The sequence below is a fragment of the Scyliorhinus canicula genome, chromosome 10, assembly GCF_902713615.1.
Source record: "Scyliorhinus canicula chromosome 10, sScyCan1.1, whole genome shotgun sequence".
In the NCBI taxonomy this organism is placed as follows: Eukaryota; Metazoa; Chordata; class Chondrichthyes; order Carcharhiniformes; family Scyliorhinidae; genus Scyliorhinus; species Scyliorhinus canicula.
The window spans coordinates 96,711,817-96,726,279 of record NC_052155.1 but is presented as its reverse complement, the minus strand read 5'-3'; the positions used below and the strand labels follow the sequence as shown (position 1 = coordinate 96,726,279).

At 41.3% G+C, this 14,463-nt stretch overlaps 1 protein-coding gene across 5 annotated transcripts in view; it reads left to right on the top strand.

Moving 5' to 3' along the window:
* Positions 1-4,629: 4,629 nt before the first annotated feature.
* Positions 4,630-14,463, top strand: part of zgc:56231 (uncharacterized protein LOC406257 homolog) — a 68,617-nt gene continuing 58,783 nt past the window's right edge. For 2 of the 5 annotated variants that reach the window (XM_038809386.1, XM_038809385.1), the window contains exons 1-6: positions 4,630-4,804; positions 5,128-5,153; positions 5,289-5,417; positions 5,518-5,628; positions 10,000-10,119; positions 13,544-13,682. In XM_038809386.1, coding sequence (XP_038665314.1) covers positions 4,684-4,804; positions 5,128-5,153; positions 5,289-5,417; positions 5,518-5,628; positions 10,000-10,119; positions 13,544-13,682 — 646 coding nt within the window. In that variant the 5' untranslated portion in view covers positions 4,630-4,683. Of the gene's footprint in view, positions 4,923-5,127; positions 5,154-5,288; positions 5,418-5,517; positions 5,629-9,999; positions 10,120-13,543; positions 13,683-14,463 lie in introns of all 5 variants that reach the window. The other 3 variants (XM_038809387.1, XM_038809388.1, XM_038809389.1) reach the window with 3 other exon arrangements.

Here is a 14,463-nt window from a genome sequence, read left to right as displayed (position 1 = left end):
GGTCCTGATAGATGCTCAACTCACAGTTCTCCCACTTGCTGCTCCGTTCTTTCTTGGCCCACCGCAAAACACGTTCCTTGCCCATGAAACGGTGAAACCGTACCACCATGCCCCTCGGCGACTCGTTCGCTCTGGGCTTCCTCATGAAGGCTCTGTGCGCTCTGCCCAATTCCAGGGGCTGAGGGAAAGCCCCAGCCCCCTCAACTTCTCCAACATGTCCGTCATAGGCCCTCACATCCGATCCCTCACTACCTTCAGGGTGGCCAACAATTTTGCCTCCTGGACCTATTCTTCAGGTCCTCCAGCTTCTCCTGCATTCTTTTCTGGCGGTCGTTCATCATCCCCACCTTGCTTTCCAGCATGGTTATATACTCCTCGTGCTCGGACAACTTTTGTTCGACCTCCTGGATCGCTGTCCCGTGGGTTTCCTAATTCTGAATCACTTGATCAATCGAAGCCTTAATCGGGTCCAGCGTGTCCTTCTTCAGCTTGGTGCAGCAATCCTCGAAAAGCTTCACCAGCTGCTCCTTCGACCATTGTGCCATCTTCTCGAGGCCCTAGCCCTCAGCCATGCTGTCCCTTGTTACCAGCTCTGCTTGTGTCTCCCTTACAGGACTTTGTCATCTCACACGGCCACTTCTGTTCCAATTCTCTATACACCGGAGGGAGATTTCTCCTTACTCTCACTCTTCACTGCTTTATCCCATAAAATCCCCAAAAAAACGGGGGGAAAAGGTCCTAAAGTCCGTTACAGGCGGGAGCTATCAAATATGCGACCTACTCCTCCATGGCCGCCACTGGAAGTCGGCCCTTATCTTATGACTTAGCCTTTTGTGGGGTACCTTGTCAAATGCCTTCTGGAAGTCAAAATACAACATGTTAACTGGTTCCCGTCTATTCACCCTGGTTGAGACTTCCTCGAAAAATTCCAGTAAATTAGTCAGGCATGATTTCCCTTTCCTGAAGCCATGCTGACTCTGCTTGATTAGATTATTATTTTCAAACTGTGCAGCCATTACTTTCTTAATAATTAATGCCAACATTTTTCCAACAATAGATGTTAGGCCTATCGGCCTATAGTTACCCACTCTTCACATCCCTCCTTTTTGAATAAGGGTGTCACAGTGGCAGTTTTCCAACCCCCAGTTACTTATCCAGAATCCAAGGAATTTTGGAAAGTAACAACGAATGCATGCACTATATTTGCAGCTACTTATTTTAGGATCCTAGGATGCAAGCCATCAGGGCCAGGGGAACCTTTAGCCCGATGAGTTTGTCTAATACTCTAATACTGCGTCTCTCATGATGGTGATGGTATTTAATTCCTCCCCCATATTCTTTAGTATTAATGGGATGTTTGAAGTATCTTCCACCATTAAGACCAATGCAAAATATCTGTTCAACTCTTCTGCCATTTCCTTGTTCCCTATAATTATCTCCTGGATCCATTTTTTCAGGGGCCTACTTTAACCTCTCTCAGGGTGGATACGTGGGTTTGAGTAGGGTGATCATTGCTCGGCACAACATCGAGGGCTGAAGGGCCTGTTCTGTGCTGTACTGTTCTATGTTCTATATGTTCTAATACGCCAAATTGGGTCTGACCAGAGCCTTATACATTCTCAGAAGTACATCCCTGGTCTTGTATTCTAGCTCACTTGACATGAATGCTTACATTGCATTTACCTTCCTAACTGCTGACTGAACCTGCACGTTAATCTTGAACAAGGACTCCCAAGTCCCTTTGTGCTTCTTATTTCCTAAGCATATCCCCATTTCGAAAATAAATTATATGCTTTTTCTTTCAAGTTAATTCTCTCCTTAACTTCCTTGGTTATCCATGATTGATGTATCCCTCTTATTAGAATCCTCCCTCCTTACTAGAATGTATCTTACCTGAGAGTCATGAATTACCTCCTTAAATTCTGCCATTGCTTGTTTGCTGCCTTTACTGCTTATCTTTCGTCCAATCTACTTTAGCTAAATCTGTCCTCATTTCATTGTAATTCCCTTTATTTAAGTTAAACGTAGTTGTTGCCAACCCACGTTTCTCACTTTCAAACTGAATATTAAATTCTATCATGTTATGATCACTACTTCCTTGGGGATTTTTTACCCTGAGGCTATTTATTAAAACTGCCTCATTACCCATTACCAGATCCAAGATAGCCTGTTCCCTGCTTGGCTCCATGACATATTGCTCTCAGAAACTATCCCTAATGCACTGTATGAATTTGTTGCCATAGCTATCTTTCCAACTCGATTAACCCAATCAACATGAAGATTAAAGTCACCCATAATTATTGCTCTATTCTTTTTACATGCTCCTATTATTTGTTATTTATACCCTTTCTACAGTGTGCTACTGTTCGGGGGTCTATATACTACTTCTACCAATGTCTTCTTTCCCTTGCTCTTTTTTACCTCCACCCAAATGGACTCATCTGAATCTAGATCATCCCTCATAACTGTCCTCCTTTCATCTCCTATTGACACTGCCACCCCACCACCTTTCCCTTCCCTCCTGTCTTTCCAAAGGATCATATATCCCTGAATATTAAATTTTAAAATCCATCCATCGTAACAGCCTTCTATCCTGATACTAATCCCTGACAGTCAAACCTCCATAACTAGTGGGCTTCACCTTCAATGCAGTTTATCCTCTTTGTCCTCACAAAGCCGGAGTGTGTGATTCAAATCTCAGAGCAACCACCCTCTCCCTATTGAGAGGTCTTCCGGTCTCCTGAGGCAGGGGAGCACCTCTTTACTGAGTCCCCCACTCAGCCTCTCATGGGAGGTCGCCCCAAGAACCTCGCAGTCGCCCTAGTGCTGACCGGTTATAATCACCTGCTTCCTACCACTTTCCAACTCCCACTCAGGAAGGGCACGTCCTCAGCGGTAATATCCATATAAGCCCAGTAACATGGATATGGGAAGCACTGATTGCATACCATCTGCCACCCCTTTAAATTAAGGATTGCCCTGACATGAAGGGAAGGGAAGGCCTGCGAACGACCCCTCCCCCTGAGATGACGGTTCGAAAGCCCTCTATCCCTGAGTTGAACTTTTCAGTCCCTCACATCCTCTCAGTTGCCCTCCCCCCTGCGACTAGAACCAAGACATGAGAGTGACCTGAACACTTACCTCCAATATCCCCTTTGGACGTGAGGTTACCAGGTTTATGTTTTTATAAAGCTATTGTAAATGGCACTGGTTTGACATCACACCAGTGCCTGCACAGTGGTTAGCACTGTGGCTTCACAACACCATGGTCCCAGGTTCGAGTCCCGCTTGGGTCACTGTCTGTGCGGAGTCTACACGTTCTCCCCATATCTGCGTGGGTTTTCTCCGGATCCTCCGGTTTCCTCCCACAAGTCCCGAAAAACATGCTTGTTAGTTGAATTGGACATTCTGAATTCTCCCTCTGTGTACCTGAACAGGCACCAGAGTGTCTTATCAAACACCTTCTCGAAGTCAAGATATACTACATCTGCAGGTTCCCCATTATCCACTTGGCTTGATCCATCTTCGAAGTATTTTAACAAATTAGTCAAACATGATTTACCCATCATAAAACCATACTAACTCTGATGGATTGTGTTTTAATTTTCCAAATGTCCTGATATTACTTCCTTAATAATGGATTCTAACAATTTCCGAACAATAGATGTTGAACTAACTGGTCTGTAATTTCCTACATTCTGCCTCACTCCCTTTTTGAATAAGTGTGTTACATCAGCATTAAGTCCCAAAAGCCATGCTAGTTAGATGAATTGGGCATTCTGAATTTCCCTCAGGACAGACGCCGTAGTATGGCGACTGGGGGATTTTCACAGTAATGTCATTGCAGTGTTAATGTAAGCCTACTTGTGAAACTAATAAATATTATTATTATTATATTCAGTGAGGGGGGGTATCCCGGAGTGAGTGCTAATGATATGCTAATGTATTAAAATTATATTCTTGGGCTCCTATGGCACTTTTCACGTTACTCCACCTGTGAGGGGTGTTGAAAATTGGAAATCGCGACCTCACGAGTGAGATTTGGACTTTCTGATTCTCTACAGATTTTGCACCCATTCGGTGATCGCTCATGGTTAACGTGGGTCAAAATCGCACCCATTCTCTCTTTGTAACCACACCCAGGCTTGGTGTGCAACACACAGAATAGAGAAGAGTCAACAGACACACATATTCAAACACCAAGAAATTCAATATTTTAATATTATAGTAATTTAAATTAAATAAGGGGCTATGCATATTATTGCAGATTAATGGCCCTTCAAGTTCCACCACATCTCCTAATTTGTGTTCCCTATTTTCTAAATTGCCTTTAGTGTCCAAAAAGGTGGCGTGAGGTTACAGGGTTATGGGGATAGGGTGGAGGTGTGGGCTTGGGTAGGGTGCTCCTTCCAAGGGCTGTACAGACTCGATGGGCTGAATGGCCTCCTACTGCACAGTAAATTCTATGATAAATTAATCTATATTCTAAATTTGTTTTGGCTTAATTGGTCTATTTTGATCCGTAATTGTGACGAAGGATCTTAAAGTTTCTAGAAGAAGAACGCCCCCTTTAAGAATAAATTAATGGGACATCAACAACAGGTGGCATTGATTTTCCATTTAAAGAGAAAAGTTTTTTTTCCCCAAAAGAAGCCAACTTTGCATGAAGACAGATAGCAGTATATGTTGGAATTGTTTCTGTGCAGTGACTACAGGCTGATTGTGTGTGTGTTTTCTTTCTCCCTCTCTGTGTCCTTGAGGGAAATCGTCTCCCAAGTTAAAGCGTCTTTTTCTTTGGGCTGCGGTAAATAATTACCTTTCTGAATCTTGCTATTCAATTGTTAAACTTCCGGAGCTTCATCCCTTTTGACAGATTAATTTCGCTGCCTGTGACCCGCCATCGATTTTGGTGTGAAGACACTGTGAGTATAAACCTCAACTAGGATGCTTCAAACACAGCCACAAATCAATGAATGTATTTGATCCGCGCCCAGTACTAAACCCTTCATCCAGCCTGAGGCGGCACCACTTCATTGGCAAAACAGGCGCTCAATTTGTGTCACAAAATTACATTGCTCTCGATTAACGCTTTATTTGGACCCTATATTTTTTTTGCATTTCTGATAGGAACCAGGGACATGAAGGAAGGCTTTGTAAGTCAACTTTATACATGTTAGGGTGGGGAAATTCGGGTGTCTACACTGTGGTTTGAATTAAACCCACCCTAAACAGAACTGTACTTGGGTTTTACTTGTTTAACATTTCTTCCCCCCCCCCCCCCCCCCCAGATTACAGACATCATGTTCCCTCAGCCCGAAGGGCCAAGTCCCATGTTTTCTGAACTACAAGATGCCGAATTTGGAGAGCAGCTGCCATGTGGTGTATTGGACGAGTTTTCTACACCGCAGTGTTTGAAGGTTGGTCATTCACCGTTTTGGTTTCGGATCTTTGTTCAACCTGAAGTGCCGCCTGTTGTTATCTGATCTCCTGTCCTGGTCTTGTGCTCTATCCATTCAGGCCAACAGTCCGGTGAAAAGCGGTTTACCCGCTGCTGACGATCAACATCTGAAGGTGTATCTGAGAGTAAGGCCGTTTTTAAAAGCAGAAGTGGCAAATAACGAATGCAAGGTTAGCAGACGGGCTAGATACGTGACGTAACGTTTCCATGGTGTAGATAGTCATTTTTAATGTTTTTTTTTAGTTGAAATATAATTCATCTCAGTCAGCCTTGATGTTGGCGACTCGTTCATTTGGGTGGAAGAGAAAGTGGAGCTATCCAAGTATTCTGAAGTTAATGTTAACTGCATTTTAAAACTGTTCAGATGAACAACTTTGGAATTGTTTTTGAGTATGGACCCATAAGAACAACTTCTGGCCGATACCTTTTTTTTAAAAAAAAAATCTTTTTTACTCTAGAAATGACATAGCAAGAGGTCATTTTAGCTCTTCTTTTTACAAATTGCCTCCTGATTAGAATGTCGTGGATTCCTCCTCCCTGCTCCAATAAGATCCCATTGCACCTGCCTCAATGTTGTTTGTGCTAAATTAACTGTTGTCTTTGCCTGCAAAACCAGGATTACATTAAAAAAATGTCTTTCATCTGATAATGCATGGCAAATTGAATATTTTTTAAAAGCTTCATGAAAGCTACTCTCTGGCTTTCTTCCTTGTAAGACACTCCTTAAACCCTACCTCTTCACCAAGCTATAGTGATCTGACCTGCCTTGCGGTTTGTGTTCTGTATTGGTTGATATTTTGAATATTTTATACTGTTTCTGTGAAGTGCTTGAAGATATTTAATATGTTAAAGGTGCTACAAGAAGTTGCAGCACGGTGGTGCAGTGATTAACATTGCTGCCTCATGACGCCGAGGACCATGGGGTTCCATCCTGGCCCCAGATCACTGTCTGCGCGCAGTTTGTCCGTATGGAGTTTGCACATTCTCCCCTGCGTGGGTCTAGCCACCGTTACCAGATGCGCAGGGTTGATGGATTGGCCACACTAAATTGTCCCTTAATTGGAAAAATAAGTGCGACAAATTGTTTTTCAATTCCCTAAATTTAAAACAAACAGAATATGCTGGACAATCCCAGCAGGTCTGACAGTATCTGTGGAGAGAGAGAAGGGAGCTAACGTTTCGAGTTTGGATGACTCTTTGTCAAACCTAAATTTAAATGTCATTTAATTCTTCCTACTTTTTATAAATCCCTAAATATCCTAATAGCATGGGTTATGATTGGATTGAACCATTTTAGGAAGACATAGATTTTCTTTTTCTGGAAGTGGTAATTAAAATGGCAGAATACAGTTACAGGATTTGTCTGTCTACAACCTATCAGTGAAATGTTTCAATATGCATCATAAAATACAATTGGGCACGTTCCCATGTAAGGAGATATTAAAATGATCAATAGTTTTTCACAGAAGTAGATTTTAGTGAGTGTTCAGAGGTTTGGGAAGGGAATTTCTGAGCCTTTGGGTTTTGACAGCTGAAGGCATGATTGCGAATGGTCGAACAATTTAAACCTGGGAGAAGTTAGTATTAAAGTGGAACATTTGGGGGTCAAAGAAGATTCGAAAGGGGTGAGACGGGTGAGAATGTTTTGAATCTCAGCCCTGCTTAACTGGGTACCGATGTAAGTGTAAAGTCCGAGATAACCATGGGCTCCTTATCCTGTTTCTTGTTTTGAGGGGAAGATCTGACTGGTGGTGGTTTAACCTGAGGATCACCATACCTCAGTCAAGGGACAAAGTTGAGAAGGTGGGTCTTCTAACCAGTGTAGTGATGCACTTGTGCCATAGTCTGCATAAGTTGCCCCATGACCAGATGAAACTGGGTTGGTGAATCATCTGATTTTTCATTGTCCTTCATTTTTTTTGTACTTCAAATGAAGTATGCACCAAGCTCAGAAATAAACAAGTGCACAATGGGGCAGAAAATTAGTTATGGTTGCATGATAAGCAAACATGCAACCAATGAACATTCAGAATAGGACACAACCAATGGGCAGTCAGGACACTCTAGGTAGCATCACCACAGGGGGCATGACATAAACACTGTAAAAGGGATGAGGCACACACACACCCTGCCTCTTTCCACAGACGGGCATCTAGAGAGGTAGACAGGGTTGATGAGCAGCATCACACCCCAGCACATGGTTTAGAGCAAGCTGGTACCAGTTAGACTGAGTTACTACAGTTAGATTAGCAGAGAGTCAACCTCATTTGAGAACTGTGTGACTAGTTCAATAAACATGTTGAACTCATTTCAGAGTCTGGAGCATCCTTAGTTAAGACTGTATCAAGTAGCAGCCTGAGTTATCCGAAGCAGTTTAACACAACAGTGGGGTTATGCTTTGGGCCCTGAAGATACTGGAAAAGCATTGTCCTCTATGGCTTTTGGGAAGCGGTGTTAAATATGTTTAAACCCTTGTATTGGGGCTCATTGACATATACCTGTTTAGAGCCCCTTTTGGGAAATGTTTTGCTTGGTGTGCTTTGGTGGCCTCGATGTGGTCTAATGAGTGCTGTCACACTCCCTCTTGTGCGTTTTCCCAACCCCAGTAATGGGAGTTGCCCAAGGCCACTATTAGGCAATGACCCTACTTTTGGACCTGCTTCAGGCAGCTTGTTTTCAGCATTTCTGCTCCAATTTGCCTAACATAAAACAAGTAAATGAACAGTACATCATTTATCTTAATAGTGGACTTTGTTTCCCTGAGCGAACTTTTTTTAGGATTTATACAAACTTGAAAGATGTGTTTAGTTCTTTCCATGTAGTGTTTTGTTCTCATCAGGCTGTCTGCTGGCTTCAAACTGAGCAATGACCTCGGTGGTGAATTTATCTATGAAAATGTATTGTGCTAAATCTTTTGTAAGTATGTTGACCTGTATTTTCTAAAATACTGAATGCTTTCTTGTAAATTAGTTTCACTGCCCAATGTTCCAGTTCAAATGGTATCCAAAGTTACCATTTTATCCATTCATTCATAGTAGCTTACGATCCCAATTTAACCAAAAGCTTCTGCACCTCATTAACAATAACATAAAAAAAAACACTTCGGTCTGACAAAAGAAAATGGATCCAATTGATGTTTACTTTCCTCAATAACATGTATTTTCTGGACCTCCAAATTATCCCTAACTGTTATTAAGATTCTAGATCCCCAACAATTTGGATACTGGAAAGAAAAATATTGAATTTGTTTATTTGACAACAAACAAATCAACACAATATTTAAAAACATTTGTAAGACAGTGAGGAAAGGAATCCGGGGTGATTTCACAAAGGAATCGCACCAGAAAATTACACTTTAAACAATGCTACACGACACTGAATACAATACCCTTACTATTCCACTCGAACAACAAACAATGCCACCTCTGCTCGCAATCTACTAAATACCAGTAGTACATTGGAATTGCAGTACAGATATGTTCTTTTGAAGAAGAAAGATCTTTCAACGCTGTTTTAAAGGAAAAAAAACCTGAATCCGGTCAGAACCATGAAACTCTGGCTGCATTTCTTCAGAAGCTGTTTCAGCTGGTTTGTTCACCTTTCCAACCACACTACTCTTCTATCTACAGGTATATCTTTTAATTGAACTGTATAGAGCAAACTGCGTAACTTCTGTTCACCACTTCATTTAACTTCCAACTGCTTTCTGAAAAATTCCTGATAACGTAGCCCCACCCAGTAATGACCATTGTTTTAGCTGAAATCTCATTAACTCCACAGGGAGTCCCCTTAATCCAAACAAAACTGCATTAGCCCAAGCTTAGTTGCACCCGTCTCCCAAAAAAATTGTCTTTCAAACTAGGATTTCTTTTTACAACACGACTGCAGCGCGCACACACGTGCGCTTTTAACCCTTAATTCACAACATACATCTGAAATTCCAGCATTCATCATTCTTCAAATTGATCATACAGAAAGAATTGTCGTAAGTTTGGAGGAAATCAGTAAGTTTTGGAAATATAGGAATCCCATTGACGTCTGAGAAGATTGTAGAGACTGTAAAATAATGTAATTTCCTAAACGTTCAAAAATATACTAAAGATACAAATTGAATCTTTGCATTCAAACAATAGTTTTAAAGACCGGATCCTTCCCATGTAAATATTCATTCCTGTTTCAAATCAGCATGCATCAGAGATGGGTATGCAGATTACACTTTCAACTGTGTAAAGGAAATGCACTGGATACTAGCCATTTCATTTGTGTATGGAAATAAAAAGGGACACTACCTATTGTCATTAGGTATTAATGAGCAGGAATATTCCACTGTTTATGTTTGCATCTTTAGCAGTTCTAATGAATTTTTTTTCATTAGCCCACTTTAAACTACATCACAACAAAGTCCAGATGATTGAATTCAAGCTACCTGTGTTTCTATTTCTTGAACTGAGATCATTTCTGACATGTCTTGATGTTGATGCTCTTTTGGCTGATGAGCTTGACATAAGTTTTATTGACTTTGCAATCCTTGTGTGGTATAGGACTGTGTAATTATAGAAGATTCGGAAACTCTTGTGTTGGAAGCACCTAAGCATTCATCCACTATGAAGAATAGTGAAAGAGGCATTGGACAAGCTGTACATAAGTTTACATTTTCTCAGGTAAAACCCTTTCTGTATTTTACCCTTTCTGTATTGTATTTGGGTAATGGTGTTTGCTGGAAACTGCTCCTGACCAGTTCTGAGCATTAGCTGATGTTTGCATCTTTCTCATTTCATTTCTAAAATGATTGTCAACTTACAAAATTTACTTGACTTTATAAACAAATTCTGTAACGTGCCTTACTGCTGAGGGGTAATTATACAGCTATTTCACTATAGCAAACTTCACTCACGAGAGACCACATAAAGACTCTTGGAGTTATGAACATGGCCTTTTATTGCAGCCATACCAACAAGTTTCCAAATGGCATGCCAGAGACACCTGACTCAAGTACAGAGTGTTAGGATTGTCCTGTTAATCCCTCTTGTTTTTTTTCCCCTGTTTTTATTCCTTCAATTTCTATTCTGCTATTTCAATTTTTGTACCTGGACCATTAATATGCCTGTGAAGATGGACTTCACTTTAAGTGGCTGGTAAACTAAGGATTGACTTGTGACCTCAGGCAAGGCAGGATGCAAAGAGCTGTTCTGATCAGATTCAAGGGAGATCAGTGCTGACAAACCATGATGAACTTGGGCTGTTGGCCAATAGACTGTTTTGAATTGCTGAGCCTTAATGGCTGCTGCTGATAGTCCTGGGTTTTCTCTGGAATCCTTCCTTTGACTTGTTTTACTTTTGTTTTGGTCCGAAGCTGGAGTGTCACAGCTGATTTCTCTCTCGTCTAATGGATTCTTTCTGAAGAACCAAAGTAAAGACTTTTTTTTTCTCTCTCTTCCCCAGCCAAATTGAACTGCAGGGAAATCCAGTTCAGCCACCAGCAGAAGGCTGGGCCAGTTGTTGTAAAACGTTTTATAAAATAAAATAAACATCTTGTGTGGGAACTCTGTGCTTATCTCAGTAGGATACTTTTGAGTGTTCCAGGTATTAAAGGTGACTCCCCAGAGGGGAATGCTGCAGCCTGTGAGTTCTGAATGTTCCTGCCAGAGGACTTCACTAGCAGTCTACCAGTGGCTTTGATCGCTAAGCATCCTGGGAGGACAGCCTGCAGCAACTACCTTGGCGTTGGACACAAGGACACTCCTCAATCATTTCATTTTGATTCCTATCTGTCTGTCTTGTGTGTGCTTGGGTAGAGGGTTGGATGGTAAAATAGGGGAGTGGGGGGGGGGGGGATTGGATTAGCTGGCCACTATTTTGGTATGATCATTGCATAGTTTAACTTTGTTCCTGTCAAGTTATTGTTTTCAACTTTAAAAAACCTGGTGGCTGTAGCTTATTGAACAATCGAAGGGCCAAATATTCAGCAAACTTGGGGAAAAAAATATTTAAATAGTCCCAATTCATTTTTTCCAATTAAGGGGCAATTTGGTGTGTCCAATCCACTGAGCCTGCACATCTTTGGGGATTGGGGCGAAACACATGCAAACATGGGGCGAATGTGCCAACTCCACACTGAGAGAGACCTGGGCCTGGATCGAACCTGGGACTTCAGCGCTGTGAGGCAGTGGGGCTACCCCACTGCGTAACTGTGCTGCCCTTGTTTTGCAAACTTTAAGCAAATTATTGGTTGATTAACTTGTGTTGGGACTCCAGGGTCCAAGTGGCTGGAATTGACTCTGCATTAGCCCAGTGTGTCTTAGCAAGACAGATATACTTTTGTGATTTGGTTACAAGAAATGAGCTATCAATGTCACTAGTCATCTGTGTCTAATCATGACTATCGATTAGGTTTACATGTGTAAACAAGCATATACTTTCTTAATTATAGTATCTAATCAGTGCAAAGACACGGACATTCTGTCTCCTAATGTTGGTGGTCCATTATCTTTTTTTGTCCACCAATTGCTCAACCTGCTGGGAATCCCTGCTGTTTAATGCTCCTCTTGGTATAGATGCTACAATAGACTAACATCTCTTGTGATCCTCTCTTCCATTATCTCCAGACTCGAGTAAATGATAGAATATCCTACATTGTTATTACATGCCTTGGAGAGCTACCACCTGTCTTGTTCCTGCTTAAGAACTGGCCCAGGCAGATTGTGTCCTTGGGTGTGTCTTACAATTGGCAGCTTCAGCTAAACAGCTTGTGTGTGTAATACAGAAGAGTTTTAACCCCTTCAACACTTAGTGGATAACAAGGACAGCACGGTGGCAGTGGTTAGCATTGCTGCCTCACAGTGCCAAGGTCCCAGGTTCAATCCCGGCTCTGGGTCATTGTCCATGTGGAGTTTTATAACTAAAATTTGTTTACTTTTTATTTTGCTTTGTATTTTGTTCAAGCACCACATATACTTTGGTTTTAAATTGGTGCCATTGCATAAAATGGTGGAGAATAAAATTCTTTAACAAAAATGTTATGCAGCAACAAACCACTTATTCTTATGGGTCGACACTGGTTTTATGCTCCAAATAAGCTGCCTCCTTGCTTCATCTAGCTCCATCAACCCTTTTCATGTACTACTAGTATTTAAGTTTTTAAAACCATGGAACGGCCACAGACCTGAAACATATTTTTTTCTCCATTGATGCTGCTTGACCTGCTGAGTATTTCCAGCATCCATTTGTTTTACTTGGGTATCCATAGGGGGGCCAGTTGGCTAGATGACTGGCATGTTTGTCAGATTAGTGCATGTCACATGTAGTTTTCCCTTTTGGCCAAGATAGATTTGCCCCCCTCCCCTTGCCTTGCCCAATCTGTGGTAAAAATCGCAGTTGTTTACTGTGGTTTAGTGAATAATCACCAAGGACTGGTCTTCAGGCAGAAAACAAATGGACCTATGCACTTCACTTATCATTCCCATGTGGCAACAAGTTTCATGTATTTTCCAGAGTAAGTTTCTTTTGAATTCCTATAGTCAATTTGTTAATGACTACGTAGTATTTATGGTACCAAGATCTCGATAATCTGCTCTTTTCTATGGAAGAAAGGTGACTACCTAGTATTTATGGTACCAAGTTCTCGATAATCTGCTCTTTTCTATGGAAGAAAGGTATCTTAATTTATCATGATTAATTGTGTTTTCCTAGAAAACAAGATTGATGGATGATTTTGAATTGATGTTTACAATGTACCAACAGGAAGAGAAGAGCAAAACTATTTCTGTTGGTTAGCATCCAGGACTTTGGGGGAGGAGTCGTTTTCATGAGTAAAATGGGCAACACCTCATACATATACACAGGAGGGTGGTAGAAATTTGGAACTCTTCTGCTAACACATTGGTACTATAACAAAGTCTAAAAAAACTGAGATCTAACTTTGATAATTTGTGCAAATTTTATTAAAGGATGATGAACAAAACGTATATGGAGTTGGCTTGAGGGACTGAATTCTGATCCTATTTTCCAGATTTCTTTTGACATTTTGGATTATGTTTACAGTACAGTGTTGCATTCCTTCCCAATTCTTTTTGTCATCTCTTGTAGATTTTTGGGCAGGAAACAAGTCAAAAAGAGTTATTTGACGGCACAGTAAAGAACCTGGTTGAACAATATCTCGAAGGGCAAAATGGTCTGGTGTTTACCTATGGAGTTACCAATGCTGGAAAGACTTACACGATTCAAGGTATGGGGATTAGAGAGAGGGGCTAAAACTCAATTGTTTTGAGCTGGTTATATTCAGAAGGCCATACACTATTTGCCCTGTTCACAAGATATAGGAGCAGAATATCATTTGGCCATTGAGTCTGCTCCACCATTCTCATGGCTGATCTTATCCTGGTCTTAAACTCCACCGTCCTGCCTGTTCACCATAACCCTTCAACCCGTTACCAAATAAAAATCTGTCTAACTGTTCCTTACCCTCTTGGATAGTGAATTCCACAGATTCACAACCTTTTGGGAAAAGTAGTTTCTCCTGACCTGTCTTACCCTAAGTCTATGACTTCCTATTTCTAGAATGTCCCATAAGAGGCAGCATCCACTCCATGTCTACTCTACCACATCTACTTTACCCATACCTTTTTTAATCATCTTGTTTGTAAATATAGATTATAAATAGCTGGGACCAAGGATCAAGTGGCACCCCATTGTTCCATCTTGCCATCCAGAAAAACACATTTATCCCTACTCTGTCTCCTGTCTGTCAGCCAGTCTTCTATCCAAACTAATAAATTACCCGAAATCCCATGCAAATTGACTTCTGTGCGGCACCTTATCAAACACCTTCCAGAAGTCCAGACATACTAATCTACAGGAACCTGATTATCCACTTTGCTTGTTACATCTTTGAAGAACTTGGCAAATGAGTCTAACATAATTTGCCCTTCATAAAACCATGATGACTCTGATGGGTAGTGCTTTTGGCTTTTCAAATGTCCTGATGTATTATGTTCTGGACAATTTAT